The following is an 18,424-nucleotide window of genomic DNA, read 5'->3' on the forward strand; positions in this document are numbered from 1 at the left end:
CCAGGCCCTCCACATGCACAGAGGCCTAGTGACACCATCCCAGCCCCTTTCTGTGGGCGTCTTCTGGGCATCCTCTTCCATTAAGAACAGCTCCCCCAGTTCCACCGCCCAGCAGGAGGGAAAGGGATACACGGTGGACCAAATTTCTGTGGAGGGTTGCACTGACAAACAGCCAGGAGTGTCCAAATTCTGTGTTTTTTCATACGGATATGCACAATCGTGGTAATTTTTTCATTTCCAGCTAACTCTGTTTTCTTGATTTTTTTTAACCTAGGCTTGCTGGTGAATTTAGCAGTGAAAAGGGCCACACATTTGTTGAACAACTTCACAAAGTGAGTATTTATGATAATCCTCACCCAGTGCAGTCACTTCATCTGTACTATTGAAACGTATTCTTAAACTCTTTAATTTTAGACACAGTGCTCCCACTGACACACAGGAATTTAATAAATTTAGTATTAAAATAAATAAATACTTAAGACTCTGACCCTTGATTATTCTCTAAGAAATAAATTTCTTTAATCAAGAAGGAAACTGGTAGATCAAGTGATTAGTTATGGGCACACAAACATATCTCTAGATTTATTCAGACCTGTTACTGTACATGGTTATGGACACAAGTCTTGTCATCACGTAGCCTCAGATTTGAAATTGGGGCAAAGTAACCACATGGGTGTGATGGTGGGAGACAAGTCCCGCCATAGCAGTCTGTGAGTTTTGCTAATTAGCTTTGTTGTGCACAAGAACACAGAAGGAGCTAATCAGAGATTCTAAAAAGCTTTACCAGACTGCCTCTCAAGTATCCCGGGCTGTGGAGAGATGCCTCTCTTGGAAGCGGACATGACACCAAGCCAGCGCTGTCTGCAGCTGTTTGTCACTGCCTTTCTTCCAGAGGTTGCTGGTTATGTGAGCACTCCACAGCCTGCTTTCTGCAAAGTCAGCCAGGGTGGTTTAATGTGCCAGTGAAAACAAGTACATGCGCTAATCTGGCTTCTCATAAAGCAATTAGGGAGCACTTATCTGATCCCCCCTGCCAGCAGGCTGGGGGATGATGAACAACAAGGGTAGGATCTTCTTTAATCAGCACAACCAGCTGTCGCCTCCCAGAGCTTTCTGCAGTTGTACCGGAGCATCAAAGGCTGGTTAATGAAAGCATTTCTTATTTTTGTCCTGATTGCCACATCTAGGTCCAGTGTATGCTGCAGGATGTGGGCTCCAACATCGCAACGCCTCTCTCCTCAGCCAGGGAGGCTCACTTAAGTAAGCTGCACAGTACTTTTCCTGGGATAACAGTTCTTGAGTCACAGCTGTCCTTCTGGACTAGCGCTGGGGAGGCTGTTCCGCTCTGTGGTAGTTAGAGCCACCCAAGGGCTGCTCTGCAGTGCGTGTCTGGGTGCTGAATGAAGTCACGCACGGTCCCACAAGCTGCTGCATTTGTGTGACTCGAGTCATGTCACCTGGCCTGAGGCGCTGCCCCAGCACTTGACACCCAGCCATGGCTGCGGAATGAGGAGCCAGCCCTGCTCTAGCAGGAGGATTTTGTTGGGATGCTTTCTTAGGACTTACTTAGGATCCAAGAAATATGGAAGAGGAGCTCTCTGTGGACTGATTCACTTCTGCATTTCTTTTAGTTGATTCTTCTTTTCCCTCTGTAGAACGAACATCTTTTAGTGAGAAACCAGTTCTGGAGTTGGAGCAGTGGATTGACAGTTACTCAGAGCAGCTTCCTCCGCTCAGAGCTTTCATCTTGCCAGTAGGTACTGCTTCTGCCTCTCACTGACTGGAGAAGGCTCGCTTTTTGTTAGGGTAAATCTGCTCTACCACTGGCCATGGGAAAACAGGTTGTGAGGCCATTATTTGCATGGACAAATACCAAAAGAAAAGCAGAGAGAAGGATCCGCTCAAGTTAAATTTCCACATCCTACTGCATTCAGATCTGTCTTCCCAGTTGCCTAGCTGTAACATAGGACTCAGTTGCACGTGTGTGTGAGATGTGATAAGCTTTGCTGCAGTTTTACAATAAGGTGGATGGCTCTATCTGTTGTTAGCAGACATTGATGTGCTGTTTCATTGTTGTTTCAGTCAGGAGGTAAAAGCAGTGCTGCTCTCCATTTTTCCCGAGCTGTCTGCCGCAGAGCTGAAAGGTGGTGAGTGTTGGCTGTGGTGTAATAGAATAAAACTGATAAAAGGTGATCAGAATGCTACAATGATAGCAAATCGTTGCAGTCGGAGCAATCAACCATAGCTGTATTGCACTCGGCTAGAGCTTGAGTCAAGCTTTGTATGTTTGTATTGGTCAAATTCCAGGAGTGCAGTCAGCAAAAAGCAAGCCTGTCTTCCCTCCCCTCAACTGGGACATCCGAGCTAAGAACTTGAGAAAGAACAGACAGGTTTATGTTGAGATGCATCTGTGTGTTCAGCTCGTATCTGGTTTGCTAAATGTATTTTGTAGGCTAACACACATGCCAGCTGGGGCACTGGCAGGTGTGAGATCCAGGGAAGCTTTTAGCAGCTTAAGATGTTACTGCCCACACCCACTTTGTCCCACTTCTCTACTGGACACAAAAACTCCCCTGGTAAGGTCAGGTCCGTAGGAGAAAACTCTTGTCTGCTCATTATGTAAATCACTTCCATACAAAGTCTCTTGTGTTCGCCTGAACCTGCTCATCAGCAGTTCTGAGTTGCTGGGGGTTCTTTACTGAAGCTGCTGATGTGCAGGAAGACGTTTTTGTGGATGTGCTCTGCTGCGAGGATTGCTACTCTGACAAGATACACTGGAGCAGCGTGATCTTCAAAAAACTAACATCACAGTCAGTGGTTTCTTGTCGAAAGAAAGCTAGAAAGAGGGCTGTACACCAGTCAGGAGGCAAGGAACAGCTCTGTTCCCTCAACAAAAGAAGGGTCCCTGTTTACCTGCAGAAAAGGATAATCTGCAAACTGCTGTATGGTTCAGTGATACCCACTGATGAGTATCCTTTAGAGGAGAGGAGCGGCAGTCCTCCAGGACAGTTACAAAAATTAGTTGCATCATTTAGCCACCACAGATTCTTCTTGGGGAGGTAAACAGTGTTCAGAGGTGCTGTGGGGAGTTAAAATGGAGAGTCAAGGTGAGGTTGGGGTGCGAAGGTTTGTGCTCCAGCCAATCGGAGTCCTTTGTGCATTCAGAGCTAGAAAGTTCAATACACTAAAATTTTCCCTTTCTTTTTCTAGTGTGGTTCCCTTAGTACAAGCAGGGGAAGCAGATCCAAATGTGGCCAAATATTTAAACAGGTAAAAAAAAAAATAAAAAAAATCCCAGCCCTTACTCTGTACTACTGAAGTGTGCCTGGTGGTGTGTCCTTAGTCTTAGGATAAAACTGTGGGGTTTTACATCTCAAGAAGCTTCCCTTCTACAATAAGATCTTTGAAGTTTCAACAAACAGCTTGTTAAAAAGTATTCTTGCAAGGCCTGTATGTTTGCAGACAGCACTGCGGTGCTGAGGGAGCAGTTAGCTTTCTTATTGAAGGCCATTTTGGAAATCACTTCTTGCGTGGTCTCTGCCTTCCTTTACCTGCAGTTCTTGTGCTGTAATCAAATGTGCTTTGCTGTGTAGTGGTGCGTTGCTGGATACAAACACACCTGATGTGAGAAGTGATTTCACTGCTTTTCCCTTGGTTTCCAGACTGAGTGACTATCTCTTCGTTTTGGCACGTTATGCTGCAATGAAGGAAGGGAAGGAAGAGAAAATATATATAAAGCCTGAACCGTAACTGGGAGCTGGAATGTTTGTTTCCTTGATCATGGGAAGCTAAATCCAGCAGACTGCTTTCCCCCATCAAGGAAGGGAAAAAAAGGGACGTATGAGCTGCCAAGAACTTCCAGCTTAAATAACTAGGACCTTGTTCTTGAATACTGTGAGGAACACAGCTGTCCTGTTCACTGGGCCTTGTCCAAATGTCCCTTGTGTAACACTGTGGTGATGGCATCAGAGTTACTGTTTGCCCTGGGTTGGAGTTGAGGCAGGAGACTTCAAAGAACTACAGCTGATTTCTAGAGATTTCTTCATTTCCCTGGGCAGTGGCAGGTGCTGTGGAAAGGCTTTGACAGGACTCTGAGGAATAAAGAAGAGAAAACAATCAGCTTCTCTTTGTAAGTCATAATGCTCGTACAGAGCAGCAGCTGTAGAGATTCAGGAACTCTGTCCACAAGCTTTGAAATAATAAATGTGATTTACTCGTACCAAAGGGCCCTTAACTGTCATACTTTTAATACTGAGCCCAGCATGCTTTTCTTTTTTAAGTTGCTTTCAATCCATCATCAGCCCTGGCTGAAGCCGAGCTGTGTAGATTTACAGGAATGCACTAAGAATTCTTTGGCTCTGGCTGCCTCTCTTTATGCATGTGAAGAATGTCTCCGTGTTGACAATCCAGTGCATCCTCTGCCAGGAACAGGGCTCATGCAGGATAGAGAGATTAAAGGAGGAAGGGCCAGATCCTACAGGTCATATGCAGGCAAGCTCTGTTTAGGTCACTGGCGTTAACTCCACATGGAGCTGCCCCTCCAGACACTCAGACCCCTCTGAGTTTGGTCACGGCTTCCCCCTCTGGGTGCAGGTACCAGCTGAAGGAGCAGAGCCCTCCTTTAGTTTGAATATTTATCTACTGGGGACCACTTAAATCACTCAGTTTGCAGATAAAGGGGTTGTGATGAGTAGTGGGGACCTCGCACCTCCTCGGCTGACAGCTAGAGTTGGAAGAGAGAGGCTGACACCCAAAGGGTTTGTATCTATGTTACGCATTAGTGTCTGCATTGACCTCGGGACTGTCCCTGTCGCGGAGCCCTCAGCAGAGTAGGGTAGAGCGTGTCCTAGAGCTCGGGGAATCGGCCGCAAACATCATGCAAGCAGAAGGCAGTACTTCAACAGAGAAGACATCCCCTTTTCCACCTTCCTGATGGACTGAAGACTGTCAAGAAACCATACTCTGTAAATAAGTGCCTTGCAGCCAGCTGCGTGAGTTAACACCTCGCTACCTACATTGTATAGAGAACACAGACACTTACAGTTTTACAGTCAAGTCCACTTACAGCTTGGAAATAAAACTGGAGAGAATACAGGTCAGACATGGTGGTTTCCGTCTTCCTCTCCTTGTACGGAGGAGCATCATGGAAACTTGTGGGCTGTGTGGTGATTACACACATCAAGAGTGCTTGTCCTGCACTAAGGGTGCCTCTTTTCATGCTGGGAGCTTTTAAGTCAGTCATGCAGTTTCCTCTCTTCAATTATTTAAGTAGGAACAACCTTAAACTTGCTTCCCAAAAGAGTCTCTGGCTTTTGTGTTAACTTTTTAATCAGTGGGGTCAGAGTGAAGCATGCCCAGCGCTAATACATAGTGCTGTCTCATTACTCATCCTTTTTTTTTTTTAAAAAACCCAGATATTTCATGGCTATTGTTAATGCACATTTTTCACAGAGTAATTTTCCAAGCCTTAGCCTGTAACACATCCCGATGACAAATGCTCTTGATTTGGACTGTACCGTCAGCTGCAATGTCACATCAGACATTTTCTCAATGCCTGCTCCAGACAGGCCATCCAGTTTTATGATAGCTGTGTCTCAGTGATCACTGTTGAACCTTAGGAATCTAGAGGCTTTTCAAGTTTAATTGAATAAAATTCTTTGCAATATAAATTCTTCATGAATGCTATATAAATCAGCTCTGGGATGGATTTATAGTATTTTCTTTTTTTCCAGCTGGGGGGGAGAAATCTCACTACTGTTTTGGGACTAAAGCTAGTATTGTTTTGATTGCAAAGAGAAATAAATTTAGCTACCACACTTTAACATGATGTAGAGATTAAATTTATTAGGGTGCACTCCGCTTCCAGCTCCCCCTTCCCTCCCTTTCTACCCAAGAGACATCTGTGCAATTGTTTCTGCGGGGCTGAAGCAGAGGGAAGCTGGTGTTTGGGGTTTCAGGGCCAGGGCCTGAATTTAGGAGTGAGCAGAGCTCAGCCTGCGCGCGGTCCCAGCCCCACGGGCTTCTGCAGCGGAGCCGAGCAGAGCTCCGCAGGGGCCACGCTTAGCCCTCTGAGATTTCACAGCATGTGGTGTTTGTCCTCTGCCTCACCACCTCGTTATACAGCACTCGGCTGTATAAAAAAGGACCTTTCTGCCCTGAACGCTGTCCCCAAGGTACACAGGGGAGCCGCTGGCCATTAAGCTGCAGCAAGGCTCAGGTCCTCGGGCCCCAGTGCACCCTCTGCACTGGACTAGGAGCAGAGGTCGGTGGTAGGGGGACACTGGGGCTGAAGCAGGGACCTCATGCACCGAGTTCAGCGAAATGGCCGAGCTGGCGTCTGCTAACGATCGTGGAGCAGCACCCAGTAACACGTGGGAGCCTGGCGAGACAGCGGGCAGGACTGAAGTGTCACTAAAATGAAATACAGGCTTTAAAACAAATAAAGGGCCCTTGCTCTGGGTTAGCATTTGTTTTTCCAAGTCCTTTGGCCCCACCCAGCAAATCCAGCCGTACAGCATAGGGATTCCAGTGCCTGCACCTCATTAATATAATGGGAGGAAGGCAGATGCTTTGTCCGTACTGACCGTATGCAGAGCCCAGATACCTTCCTGCCTAGCAGGGTTCCTTATTTATGATCACGTTGGAGCTGCCAGCACAGACATATGTTGCTAAGGGTCGTTTATTCTTGTTTGTAAAATGTATGGCTGCTCCTACCTTACACACTGTCAAAACTGGAAGAACTGGCCCCAAAATCTCTTGCTGCATGATTGGATCAGACGCCTGTACATCTGTTAACGCTGTAGGAGCTGTAAAATGAAATAAGTTTCACTATAACTCAAGCACCTCTATTACCGCCACAATGTGTAAGCAGCAGAGCCGGCTGCTGCTCTTGCAGAAACGACACAAACATACATTTTGCCAAGTCATACGTAAATTTATACACAGCAGCATTTCTTCTGCTAACGCACAGAAGGAAGGACTGGTATGTGTGTACCCCCACCTCGACCGGACGCGCTGGCCCCCCCATCCCAGCCCGGGGCTTGGCATGGTGCTGCACCTGAAGGGCCAGTCTTGGGGTGCAATGGGGAGCCAGCAGCAGCCCTGCACTCCGCCTCTCAAGCTGGAGGACCAGAAGGGACCACATCTGCCATCAGATCAAGTCCTCTGCAGTCACAGGCCCCTGAAATACCCATTTTGCTTGGAACGGGTCAAAGAAAAACCCTCCCCTCCCAAACAGCTCATGCTACAGCAAGGTAAACCCTGGCTAGAAAAAACCAGGTGTGCAATTATGGCACCCCAGGGTAAGAGCCATCATCCCTGCATCAGACAGAAGCAGATTCAGCTTGGTGGTGTGGAGGGAAGGGCTGTCTTGGTCCCTTGGCTCTACCTCTGCTGCAACCTGGCAGAAAGTGCCCACCTCTGTGCCCCATCCCGACCACAGCTGCTCCGCAGGGCACGCTCGCAGAGGCAGAGTGCCAGAGCTAGTGCTCCAGCCACCCCCGGGTGAAGCTGCAGAGGGTCAGCAATGAAGAACTTGACCTTAGAAACAGTCCCAAAAGCACATTTCTGAACAGCTGGTGTAAGTATCACTCACCCAAGAGGCGGTGGGGCCAAGCCAGTACCACGTAACGTCTGACCGCTCCATCACCCGGTCAGGTCACTAACGTGCTGCAGGAGCTGCTGCATGTTTCAGTAAATGTGAGCAAACACAAAAATAAGCTGCAGGAAATACTTTCTCTTGTTCTGCTCAGGGATGCACATTCTCCTCCCTCTCCGCCCAAATCTGCAACCAGCCCCAGCGTGGGGCGCAGGCCAAGAGGTTGTGCAAAATGGTGGTATCAAAAGGAAGGATTACTGTCTGTGTTGGGAGTCAGGGGCTTGGGACAGTCTGTAGGAGCAGAACAGGAGCAGCAAGAAGAGCTGTCAGCTCCCAAATCACGCCTGTGCCCGCTCTGCAGCAGTGGTGGTGTGTCCCCGGCCAGGGCCTGCCTGCGTACGGCAGCCACCGTGGTTGGGACACCCCAGCACCACTCCCTGCCGGCACTGCTGCTGAGGGAGCACCAGCCTCCGGCGATCCCTCCCAGCTCCGCACCCGGCAGCACCCAGCATCTGCGTGGTCCAAGTGCCTCGGCCACCATCAGACTTCACCTTCGGTCAGCCCCAAGACGCAGCGGCGTGCGCAGAGGCAGCCCCGGCAAGACTGCGCCGCGCTGGCCCGCTACGTGGTGATGGCGAAGCAGGCATTTTGCAGGCCTGGCTGTTTGCTGCCAGCTTTCTGCCTTGGCAGCATCTGCTGCGGGGTTTCTTTTTGCTGTTTCTGACGGAGCCATATGCCTCTGTGTCAAAACAATGGCGCTTGCACACTGACTGGGAGCCCTCTCCCTCGCTCCCACCGAGCTCCCTCTCCCCAGAGAAGCCTGAGCGCCCACGGGGCTGGCCTCGAGCATCACGCTCCCAGGGTGAGCGCAGCATGAGGTTGGGCAGGGAGGGCTGCAGCATGGCTCTGAAGTTGGGAGGGTCGGTCAGCGAAGGGCTACGCTGCCACACACCAAACCTGAACTCGGGGGGAAGCTGGAGCAGCAGCAGCAGGCACAGCTCCTCCCTCCTACAAGGACACTCCCAGAGCCAGGCGAGGGTAGAAATACAATTCCTATATTATGATAATATTAACAACAAACTCCATGTTGGCCTTAGTGGCTGGTCCTTAGGGCATTTTCTAAAATACAAAGCGCAGCCTTGCCCCACAAACCCATGTCTCCCTACACCTCTTCTCCCTCGCCAAACCAAGAAGTGTAAGATTCCTCGGTGCAAAGCTCCGGATTTGGCCCCGCTGGCCATCCAAACCCCGTTCCAGCACTCATAGCAGAGCCTGTGAGGGCAGAAAGTTTTGCCACCAACCTCCAGCTTCTGCCTGCAGCAGAGCTCTTGGAAAAGAGCACTTGCCCAACGGGGCATCTGCACTGACCACAAAGAAACACGTGCTGCCCCGCTTGCCTGCACTGGGAGATCTTGCTTGGCTTTGCAGTCCGGTTCCCTCTCCACCAGTGCCCTCAGCCACCATTCCCAGCTGACCAGAGACGTACATGGAACACTGCTAAGCCCAGCACCCACCCTGGGCCAGGCTCACCACCTCCTCCACCCAAGGAGCACCTATACTCTCATGAAGGTACCAAGGACCAAAGTCACAGCACTCTGCGGGACCAAGCAGCACTTCTCCAAGCATATTCCAAGACACAAGCAGAAATCCCGCTTCAAACAATGCTGCCAGGTCCCTTTGGGCTCAGAGGCACTCGTATCACCTCACCAGTCGCACCCCAAGGAGCCCAGTTCTCAGGGGCACCTGAGCACACACACCAGGAACCAGCTTGGCAAAAGGGATTTCCAAGGGACCAGCAGCCTCCATCCCCTGCCTCGAAGCCTCCTGGCAGAGGTACCAGTACCCCAAAAGCTCTGCTCTCCCCTCTGCCTCGTACTCCGAGCAGGAGCATTACACCCAGCAGCTTCCCTGCCCCTAAGGAAAGGAAGAGAAGACATCCAATTATCTTACTCATACCAGGTTTATTTTTCTCTTCCCTGCATTTCTGACACAAGGGATGTAACCAAGGTCTCCACAGCAGCAAGTCTTCTATAGAAAAAATAGTCATTAATCTCCCATGGCAAAATCATCCCTGCCCTACAAAGAACAGCCGCGCAGAATACAGCAGTGCAGGCAGGGACCGATACAGATTCGCAGCCTTCTGCTCAGGTAAAAACGTATTAAAGCCTTCCAGTCATACAGAAATCAGGTACTCGAGAGAAATAATGTTGTTGCACACACAGCCAACCAGGGCATTTACTAGACAATCACGTTTTATACGCTAGCTACAAAACTGGATGTAGTGTCTCATAGTGCAATATTTCCAAGGTTTGGAGGGGCCTAGCTTAAGTCTGCATTAAGATCTTTTCTAGGAATTGTACTCCTGAGGAATGGAGGAAAAAAGGGGAGCAAAGATTTTATTTCACTGTGTTCAACAACTCACTTCATTGAACAATCATTGTGCTCTATTTAGACACACTGCGTTTCCCTAGAAGAAAAAAAGAGATCTTGTGTGTATTTTAAACTACGATTGGTACAAGTCAGTGCCTAAACCTCTCAACTATACAGTCATCAGCTGGTTAATGCTGAAATGCTCTATGTAAAAAAAGAAAAACCACCACCAAAACACACAAACAAAAACCCAACCTAAGAAATTTACTATCATCTTTCATTTGTTTGAACTCATAGTCCAGTATCTTGAATCCTCTGAATGCAGACATTCCTGCCCTAACACTTCTGATCACTCCTGTTTAATATTACTGCGTTGACACAGAAAAGGGATCCCAACATTGCTTTCCAGAGCCATTTCCAGGCATTGGTTCTAAAAAAAGGGTTACTTCTCTGAAAACCAGCTGAAGCAAGACAGAAGAGAAAGATGAAGCAAAGGCCATCTCCATACTCTTGGCTGAACAGTGCCAAGTATTTTCTGATCTGTTTGAAATGTGCAACATCTCGTGGCCAAGAGGGTCTTTAAGAGCCCAAGGAGCCTTCTCCGTGCAGAGACCTGTGCTATGCTGAGCACACCTGGGGATGCGAATCCCCACGAGATGGACCAAGGCAAGCCAGAGGATGAGGTAGGGTACGGCAGCCTCGCACCGGAGCGGCTGCTGCGAGCTGACTTGTGCAGCAAGGCTCCAAGCCAATCTGCCCATACAGTGCAGAGAGGCCAGAGCCCAGGGTGAGGGTCACCAGTGCCACAGGAAGGTAAGGAGGGGAAAGGAAGTCCAGGGGAGATACTAGCAGCCTCTGTGGAAGCTTGTTTTATTAGCAAGCAGCAATAGGGGGAGGGGAGAAGGTGACTGGTTTTTAATCCTGTCCCGAGCAGGAGAAGGTACATGGCTTTCTTTTGTGCCAGAAACCCAGGAAAGACAGAGCAGCCCAGGGGATGGCAGGCTCTCCTCTCATCCGTCCCGGGTTGAGGCAGGACTTGCAGCAGGACGAGGGACCAAGGCTGGGAAGCTGCAGAGACACTTTACAAATCAGGCTCTGGACTTCATTAGAAATGGCAGGAAGGGTCCACACCTTCCCAACACACATGTGCACAGCCCCCACTCACGCCCTGCTTTCAGAACAACCTGAAAAAGCTGCCTGCTACAGGCAAACATCAACTGTTAAAAATAAGGCCAGAAAGAGACAAAGTGACCAAAATAAATAGTTTGGCAACAAAGCAAATGTGGCTGTTACGCAGAAGCCAAGTCCTGGTTTGAAACAGCACATCCCCCTAACAAAAGGGCCTGCAAAGAAAGTGAAACTTCTATCCAAGTAAGAGGAATTTTGCCAGCGGAGGTTTCCAGAGGGCTCTCGGCAGCTCAACACATTCCCCTTCCAGAGAGCACAGTGGGCACCTGCCCCACTTGAGCACTGTACTGGGAAGTGAGGGCTGCCCGAGCTGAGTGCCAGCTCCTGTCCTCTGGAAACTAAATAAAATTAAACTTTTTCTGCTCCTGAGTAAATTCAGACAACAATCCCTCCCGTCCAAAGCACAAGCTCTGGCAAGAGCTTGGCAGAGGCACAGCTGGCTCAGCACACTGACCCTCATGCCTGCTGCTTGAGCTCTTAACCTACAGCACTCTGAAACCTTCCTGAGAATGGCGGGGTCCATTAGCTTGCGTTTAACCTGCTGCTTCTTGAGTCTGGGCAAGTGGTTCATTCTCTGAGACAAACGCAAGGGCCTTGCACAGAGCAAGGGCATCAGGAAGCCCCCACGCAGTACCTGTCCTGAGTAAACAGTGCCCATCTGTGGCACATCCAACGCTGTAGCCTCGTGCTCCTCTCCTTGTGGGCTCTGTCATGTTTCTGCCTTTCTGCAGCTTCCCACAGACTGACTTTCACCCAGTAAGAAACTGGACCATCTCCTGGGAAAGGAAAAAGAAACACTCCCATAGCAGCAGCTGCCCAGACTGCACAGCCTGCTGGGGGGTATTACGGTCACTAATCTGACTGGCACTTTTAATGTTCCTTTTATGCTCCCCCGGGGTTTGCTTTTAAAGACGATTTATGTGGGTGTCAAGTGAAGTGTACTGGGTCAGGCCCATCACCTCCTTCATCCTGGAGCAGTGCCCAAGAAAAGCCAGCCCTGTCTAGCCCAGAAGCTCTTCCCTGTAAACCTCTATTATCAGCTGCATCTCTCCAGCCCTCGAGTGAGCAGTCAGCTCCCACGGAGCTGATCTACCCTCTGTGCATGAAGGCCTCCACCTCCAGCAGCAGTCAGCAGCTCTGAGAGCCTCCATCGCGGAGTCCAGGGCCATGGCAACTAGGACAGCTCAAAGCCAGTGTTCATGCTGATCGCGTAGCGCAGCTTCTCCCGCAGGATGCTCTTCTTGCTGTAGTTGGGAAGCTTGAGGAGGTTGAAACACGTAGAGGAGGTTGGGAGACGCCCGCCTGGCTCTTTCTTGCGGATTGTGAAGAAGCCCCGTAGCACGCTGCCCAGTGTGTCACCCGTGTCCTGGAACAGGGCAGAAATGCATCACCCTTGCACTTCTCTGCTCTGCTCCTTCCAAGCAGGGTGCCTATAGGCAGGGCAGAGGTGCTGACACAAAACCCATCTGCTGGGAACAGGGAAAGTCAAACTTCAAAGCCCTGTCCCCCACAACAGCTAGAAAGGAGCTTCTCTTGTAACTGCAACTGCCATTACACATGCAGGGTCCCTTTGCAGGGTGCAAAAGGGAACAGGAAGGTCCCGAGGAGAAATCACAGCCCCGGGAGACAGCCAAAAACAGCTCAAGTGCTGCTGTGTGTCGGAAGAGGTAGGTACAGCCATACACATCCTATTAGGGTAAGGTTGTTTTCACCTTGCCCTATAGAGCATGTATCTTTATGCCTTCAGAGTTTCCTGGTCAGACAGAGATGAGGAAGCTGGGCAGGAAAGGAGGCCTGCCAGAAGCCTGGCAGTGAAATGCACAGGACACGAGCAAGCAGGGTGCCTACCTGATCATCAGAGACTTCCACACAGCGGATGGAAAAAGGAGGCTTGAGGTAGGCAAAACCCAAAAGCGGAGGCCTGGAACAGCTGGTAACAAACTGAAAAAGTGATGGACAGTGAAAGATAGCAGCAGTGAGAGCAGCCTGGCTATAACACACACACAGCTAAGGCAGTCACTGCGGACAGCTGCCTGGACTGGCATTTGAGCACCTCCCAGTACAATACCGTTGAGCTTTAGTGCACAGCTCTGCTAGCCTTTGAAAACTGCCATCTATGTAAGACTATTCATGGTGACACAAGAACATTTACAGGAACACTCACTTCCAGGGCTGACCCTCTACTGGGGAGCAAGGTGCAGATTTTAAGGTGTCAAGCATTCTGATACTCCTCGTATCAGTGCAGAAAGCACCCAGGTAACCAGAGGCAAACAGCACTGGCCCAACCACCCCAAATTGCAGGATGGGCTGAAATGACTGCATTTACCTTGAGAAACATGGCTCTCTCCTCAGGGCTGAAGTCATTAGCTAGGATGTCCCACAGCCAAATAATGACCCGGTGACTCCCATGGAAGCCCCCGTAGTACACCGTGTGCTTTCTGGGGAGAGAAAGGTGGTGACAGGCTTGTGTCACACTGCAGCAGGAGGGTCACAGCTGCCAGCTGACAAGCACTGGAAGGATCAATAACCTGCCATGAGTCAGGGTTCACTGCTACAGCAGGAACTGCCAGTACTGAGCCCCCACAAATGCTTACTGAGCACCCGATCAGAGAAAAGGGAAGGGCAGAGAGAAATTCTGCTCTTGGAAACCAGTGGAAGAAAGGACCCTTCCCATTCATTAGTACTTTGTGCAAATTAGCTTTAAGGAACATGTTCTTCAGCTCCATTCGTTTCTGCCTGCTCCTCAAATTTCAATTAGGAGGAGCAGAAAGTTGTGAAAGAGTCAGTCTCCTGCAAACCTCCAAAGAGCTCTGTAATAAAATGGCTTGATTTGCTGAGCGAGAAGACCAGCAGACCAAGATGCTCACTTACTTTAAGTCCTCGAGGTCAATCTCAGCATTGTCACCGGAGATCAGCCGCTGCAACTCTGGTGCAGAAAACATACGAATCCATTCAGGCTTAATGATCGACCTGAATCCACTGATGAGTGCTGCTGTCTGACTCTTGATTTGTGTGTGCATCCGGAAGTGAGCCATGAGATGGATGTAGCTGATTCTGTGTGTGATAGGGAAGGTGGCAGTGAGGGAGCCGGAGCAGCAAGGGATACCCACCTTGCTGGTGCAACAAGGCTGCTGACCTGTCTCTCCAGCCCAAAAGGGACTAGCACTGCCTGCAGAGACATTATACTTTTCCCCTCCAGGGCCCTGCTCTTTATTTAAGCAGAAAGAGCTGTTGTTCTGCCCAGACTTTGCCCTCCCTCACTGCCTCTGGGACTGTCTGCTCATTTCTCAGAGCTCCTTCCCAACCCAAGGACTAGCTGGCTCTAATAATCACTTGATCAGCCTTGGCCAGACAGCAGCTCACAGAGGGGAGCATGCGTTCAACTCCTCTTTAAAGGATCAGATCCTCGGTCACAGGCACTTCTCTAGGTTTGAAAAACAACTCTCCGGGCTCTGATGCCACCTGCACTGAAACCCATGGCTGGAGAATCAACACACCAAAAAACACTTCAGAGATTTCCACCTTCGTCTCAGGCGTATGGAAGAGGTGCACTGTTTATTAGAGGGAGGCACCACCAGGCTTCCTCTTCTCACCAACAGTCAAAACAAGCAAGCTCACTGATTCTCCTTCATCAGCTCCCAGGCAGGCATCACCACAATCACACTGACTGGGTTTTCAGCTAGGCAACTTTACTCTGCCATTAACAGACAGAACTGTTTCTAGATTGCTTCCAATGCTTCTCCTGCTCCCTCCCAACTACCAATTTATGTGCACATCTGCACAAAAGCTTCAAAATTTCTGCTGTAAGTGAATAGAGCAACGTACAGGACTTTCAACTTTCTCCCGGAGCTGACTTCTGACAAGCCAGAGCAAGATCCTTTCAAATGCAATCTCCCTGGTCAGAGTTCAAGAAGCGAAAAGACTGAGAACATCAGATTGCAGAGCATGACTAACAAAGACAAATCCTCAGGTAGGATCCAGCTTTCACTTGCCATTAAAGAGAACAACCCACAGATTACCAGTTCAAACACACATCTGCTTAATAGATATTTTATCCTGCTTTTATGATCACTGAAGGGTATAGAGAAGAAAAAAAAATATGAAGGGAACAAAACGGTGGGTTTGGTTTTCAGGCTCCAGAGTTGACATTTACGATAACTATCTAAAAGCCGGTTATCTGTGAAAATAGCTACAGGGCTCGGTGTCTCCTCTGATTTCCTGTGTCTAAAGTACGACTGTCGACTACATTTGAATTCACCACTGTCTCTTCTGAAGAAGAGTGCTTTATACAACTGCCACATGTTATCATTCTGAGAAGATCTGTCTGCTCCAAGGTGTCTTTGAGCATCTGTGCCCTCTGTGTTCACGACTGTGTGCCTGAATTGCTTTGAATCCATCTGTCTGTATCTATCACCATCATTAAATCCTGCAGAATCTCACAGACTGTGTGCCTTTGACCTCAGAAGCGCTGTTTCAAGTAGTAAATTGTCAATTTTTATTTTGCAAATCAAATTTAATACAATTTCTGCCGATGAACTGTAACCAGTAAATTCTATTAAGATATTTATGTGCTCCTTCTACTCCAATCTATCTCAATTCATTCCAGATGCAAGCCCAAGGAACCAGAATAAAGTATTTTGCAGTGGTGACCTTAAAAATCTAATTGCTGTACTTACTTATTTTCATTGGTAACAGGAATGGTCTTCCCTCCAGGAACAAGTTCATGGCAAACAAGCTGAGGGAAGAAACGATTGTATTGCTAATTACTGCCTGGAACCACAATGGAAAGAAATGCCATGCTAAGCCGTTACCTCCCCATAAAACATTTATTTTTACAATAAAACAGTAGGATTTAAAATTTAAGTAATAATCCTGCTTCTACCTTGAACTGGTTTCACTTAACTATTAACACAGTAATTGAACAGTAGGGAACTCTGACTCTCCCACCAGTGGAGCCAGTCCTTCTTCGAGGAAGCCTCCTCTCTAGTCTGATCCATCACTGCTGAATCGCACACAAATCAATTCAAAGAGCCCTGGGGGACTGTCACAATCCCAGAATCCAGAGGCTGAACAAGCTCAGAGCCTTCGCATAGCTCAGTCTAACAGTGCAATCCGAAGCTGTCTGCCTCACAGGTCTCATCTGGGGCCACCGGAGTGACAGAGCTCCCTGGAGTTCACTGTCCCTCAAGCTGGGCACTCAAGGCATGAAGCAGAGAGGGCTCGGAAAGTGAGACAGCTGGGAAGTATCTCCTCTCTGCCCTGCCAGGTCAGGGCCTGGTGTTCAGCTGACAGCACGGCTCAGAAACAGCAGCAAGGACCCTCTAGGTGCTTGCTACAGCAAGAGTCATGACTTGTCTTTGCACTGACGCTAAGAGGCAGAAAGTCATTACTGACATATTACAGTGGCCTCTGTGCTTCAGTTCCAGGTGACTTCCAAGGTCAGAAGGGAGCCCAGCACAGGGAACAGGCTCAGCTCCCCTGTGCCCAACACAGGACCGTACCTAGTGGGGAGACACAAGTTCATCCAGGAACCACAGGGTTACCCCACCTGGCTGCTTCAGCATGGCCAAGGCACAAGGAAAACAGGAATACCCTGGTGTATTATTTTGAAGTTCTCAGTGCTGCAGCCTTCAATATCTTACTGATGGGCTCTCATATGCTGCTTCCTACCTTTCTTTTTCAGGTGGAAAAAACCTCAAAGCTGAAACCTCAGCAGTCCTGAGGCAGCAGCAAGGTGTTCAGCCCAATGTGCAGTGGACACAACCTCTCACTTGTGCAGAGGAGGGCTGTATCAGTACTTAGCTGTCCTCCCATTCATTCTTGCAGCTTTGCAGGTGCATTTACACTGCTATTGCTGCTGTCAGACCTATGCAAGCTAGGTCCAAACTAGCCAGCTTCGGAATAAGAAACTGCAGCATGCAAAGCTCTCAAGGATAAGCTGCCCCAGATAAACACTCCATGATTTAGTGGTCTCTGAGCTCTGTGCCCCTGGATCTACACTGCTAACAGCGTCCAGGCTTAGCACAAGCTGGGGTCTCCCCACAGAATTTGCAGCAACAACAGCATACAGACAGTGAAGGCGTTTTTATCTTATCTATCCATATTTTCCAGCTGTGCACACACAGCATCATAGAACCCAGGGCTCAAGTGCAATGAAGTACCTTCGAGCCTTCACAAGGGACTGACAAACAGCCTTTTCTTCTCAAGGCCAAGAGACCTCCTGACACACTTCAAGTTTCTCTGATGCAAACAGCTACATTTGAAGAAAAGGAATTCTTCCTTACTCACACAGTTCTTCTTTTTAAAAGAGGGGAAAACCAGTTATGCACGGAAAGCACAAAACAATGTTTTTCAACTAGAAAGAAAAAAACCCTGGCAGTAGAAAAATTAGGGGTCAGAGGGCAACCTTTTTGTGGAAAAAGCTGTTCTCTGCCCACAGCTAAATAATGAATGAAGCCACAGAATCCTATAGCTGAGTTCAGAGAACCTTTGAAGCTGAGCCAGCCTTTCAGCACAGGCATATTTATTTTTTTTTTTTTATTAAAAGGAGAGCAGAGCTAAGCCCTAACCACAATCAAACACAAGGTCATTTACTAGTCAGTCCCCTCAGGATTCTTGGTCAAATGGGCCACACAGAGAATCCACCTGACATACTCAGAAACACAAGTACCAAAGTAAAAAGCACTCCGTGTAGCACGAGCTTGGACAGACTGCCTGGCTTTCAGACACTCAAGACCAGCTCTCAGAAAGCTCAGCAGAGAATAATAGCTGTCTTCTGCTGGCACGTCAGCCTGCAGGTATATTTCTCTGCTCTAAGGACACAAATAAAAGCTAGGACACTTCTGCTCAGGAGTCAAACCCAGTTCTGCTGTCAACTGCTTATATTCATAATCTGCCACCTCGGGCACCACAGGCTTTCCCACAGCTGTGGGCAACAATCCTCAGGATCCCTCTTAGTGCTTCAAAGGCTCTTCCTGGTAGCATCAGCCAGACAATCAAGGGAGACACTCCTGTGCAGAGTAGCTAGGATCTAACCAGGAGAAACAGGGACTGCCTGAGCCAGGGCTGTGGACTCTATCAGTGCCCAGAATTCTGCTCATCACCACCTAGCATAAAGAGGGTGTTTGGAACGAAGCAGAGATAACATCCAACACAGTCATTGAATAAAAACCTACCTGACCCATCACATCTTCGTCGTAGGACAGTGTTAAGCCCAAGTCACTGATGTCACCATCATAACGCTAGAGGAACAACAGAAAAAGGGAAAGA

The 18,424-nt window shown here is 48.8% G+C and overlaps 2 protein-coding genes across 2 annotated transcripts in view; one reads left to right on the top strand and one right to left on the bottom strand.

The window, feature by feature from the left end:
- Nucleotides 1-274: 274 nt before the first annotated feature.
- On the top strand, nt 275-3,750 carry MMAB (methylmalonic aciduria (cobalamin deficiency) cblB type; the record flags this gene model as incomplete). The annotated part of the gene is made up of 6 exons (XM_009699260.1): nt 275-332; nt 1,188-1,260; nt 1,656-1,753; nt 2,083-2,147; nt 3,211-3,270; nt 3,663-3,750. Coding segments are annotated over 6 exons (442 nt in total), but the record flags the coding sequence as incomplete, so codon positions are not given.
- An 8,244-nt stretch (nt 3,751-11,994) lies between these two features.
- UBE3B (ubiquitin protein ligase E3B) overlaps nt 11,995-18,424 on the bottom strand; it is a 20,169-nt gene continuing 13,739 nt past the window's right edge. The window contains exons 21-26 of the mRNA XM_009699249.1: nt 18,331-18,396; nt 15,832-15,890; nt 14,027-14,209; nt 13,482-13,593; nt 13,004-13,096; nt 11,995-12,521 (exon numbers count right to left, since the gene is read on the bottom strand). Of these exons, the coding sequence (XP_009697551.1) occupies nt 12,330-12,521; nt 13,004-13,096; nt 13,482-13,593; nt 14,027-14,209; nt 15,832-15,890; nt 18,331-18,396 (705 nt within the window). The 3' untranslated portion in view covers nt 11,995-12,329. The remainder of the gene's footprint in view (nt 12,522-13,003; nt 13,097-13,481; nt 13,594-14,026; nt 14,210-15,831; nt 15,891-18,330; nt 18,397-18,424) is intronic.

This window comes from Cariama cristata, unplaced genomic scaffold, assembly GCF_000690535.1.
Source record: "Cariama cristata isolate BGI_N322 unplaced genomic scaffold, ASM69053v1 scaffold36830, whole genome shotgun sequence".
NCBI classification, from domain to species: domain Eukaryota; kingdom Metazoa; phylum Chordata; class Aves; order Cariamiformes; family Cariamidae; genus Cariama; species Cariama cristata.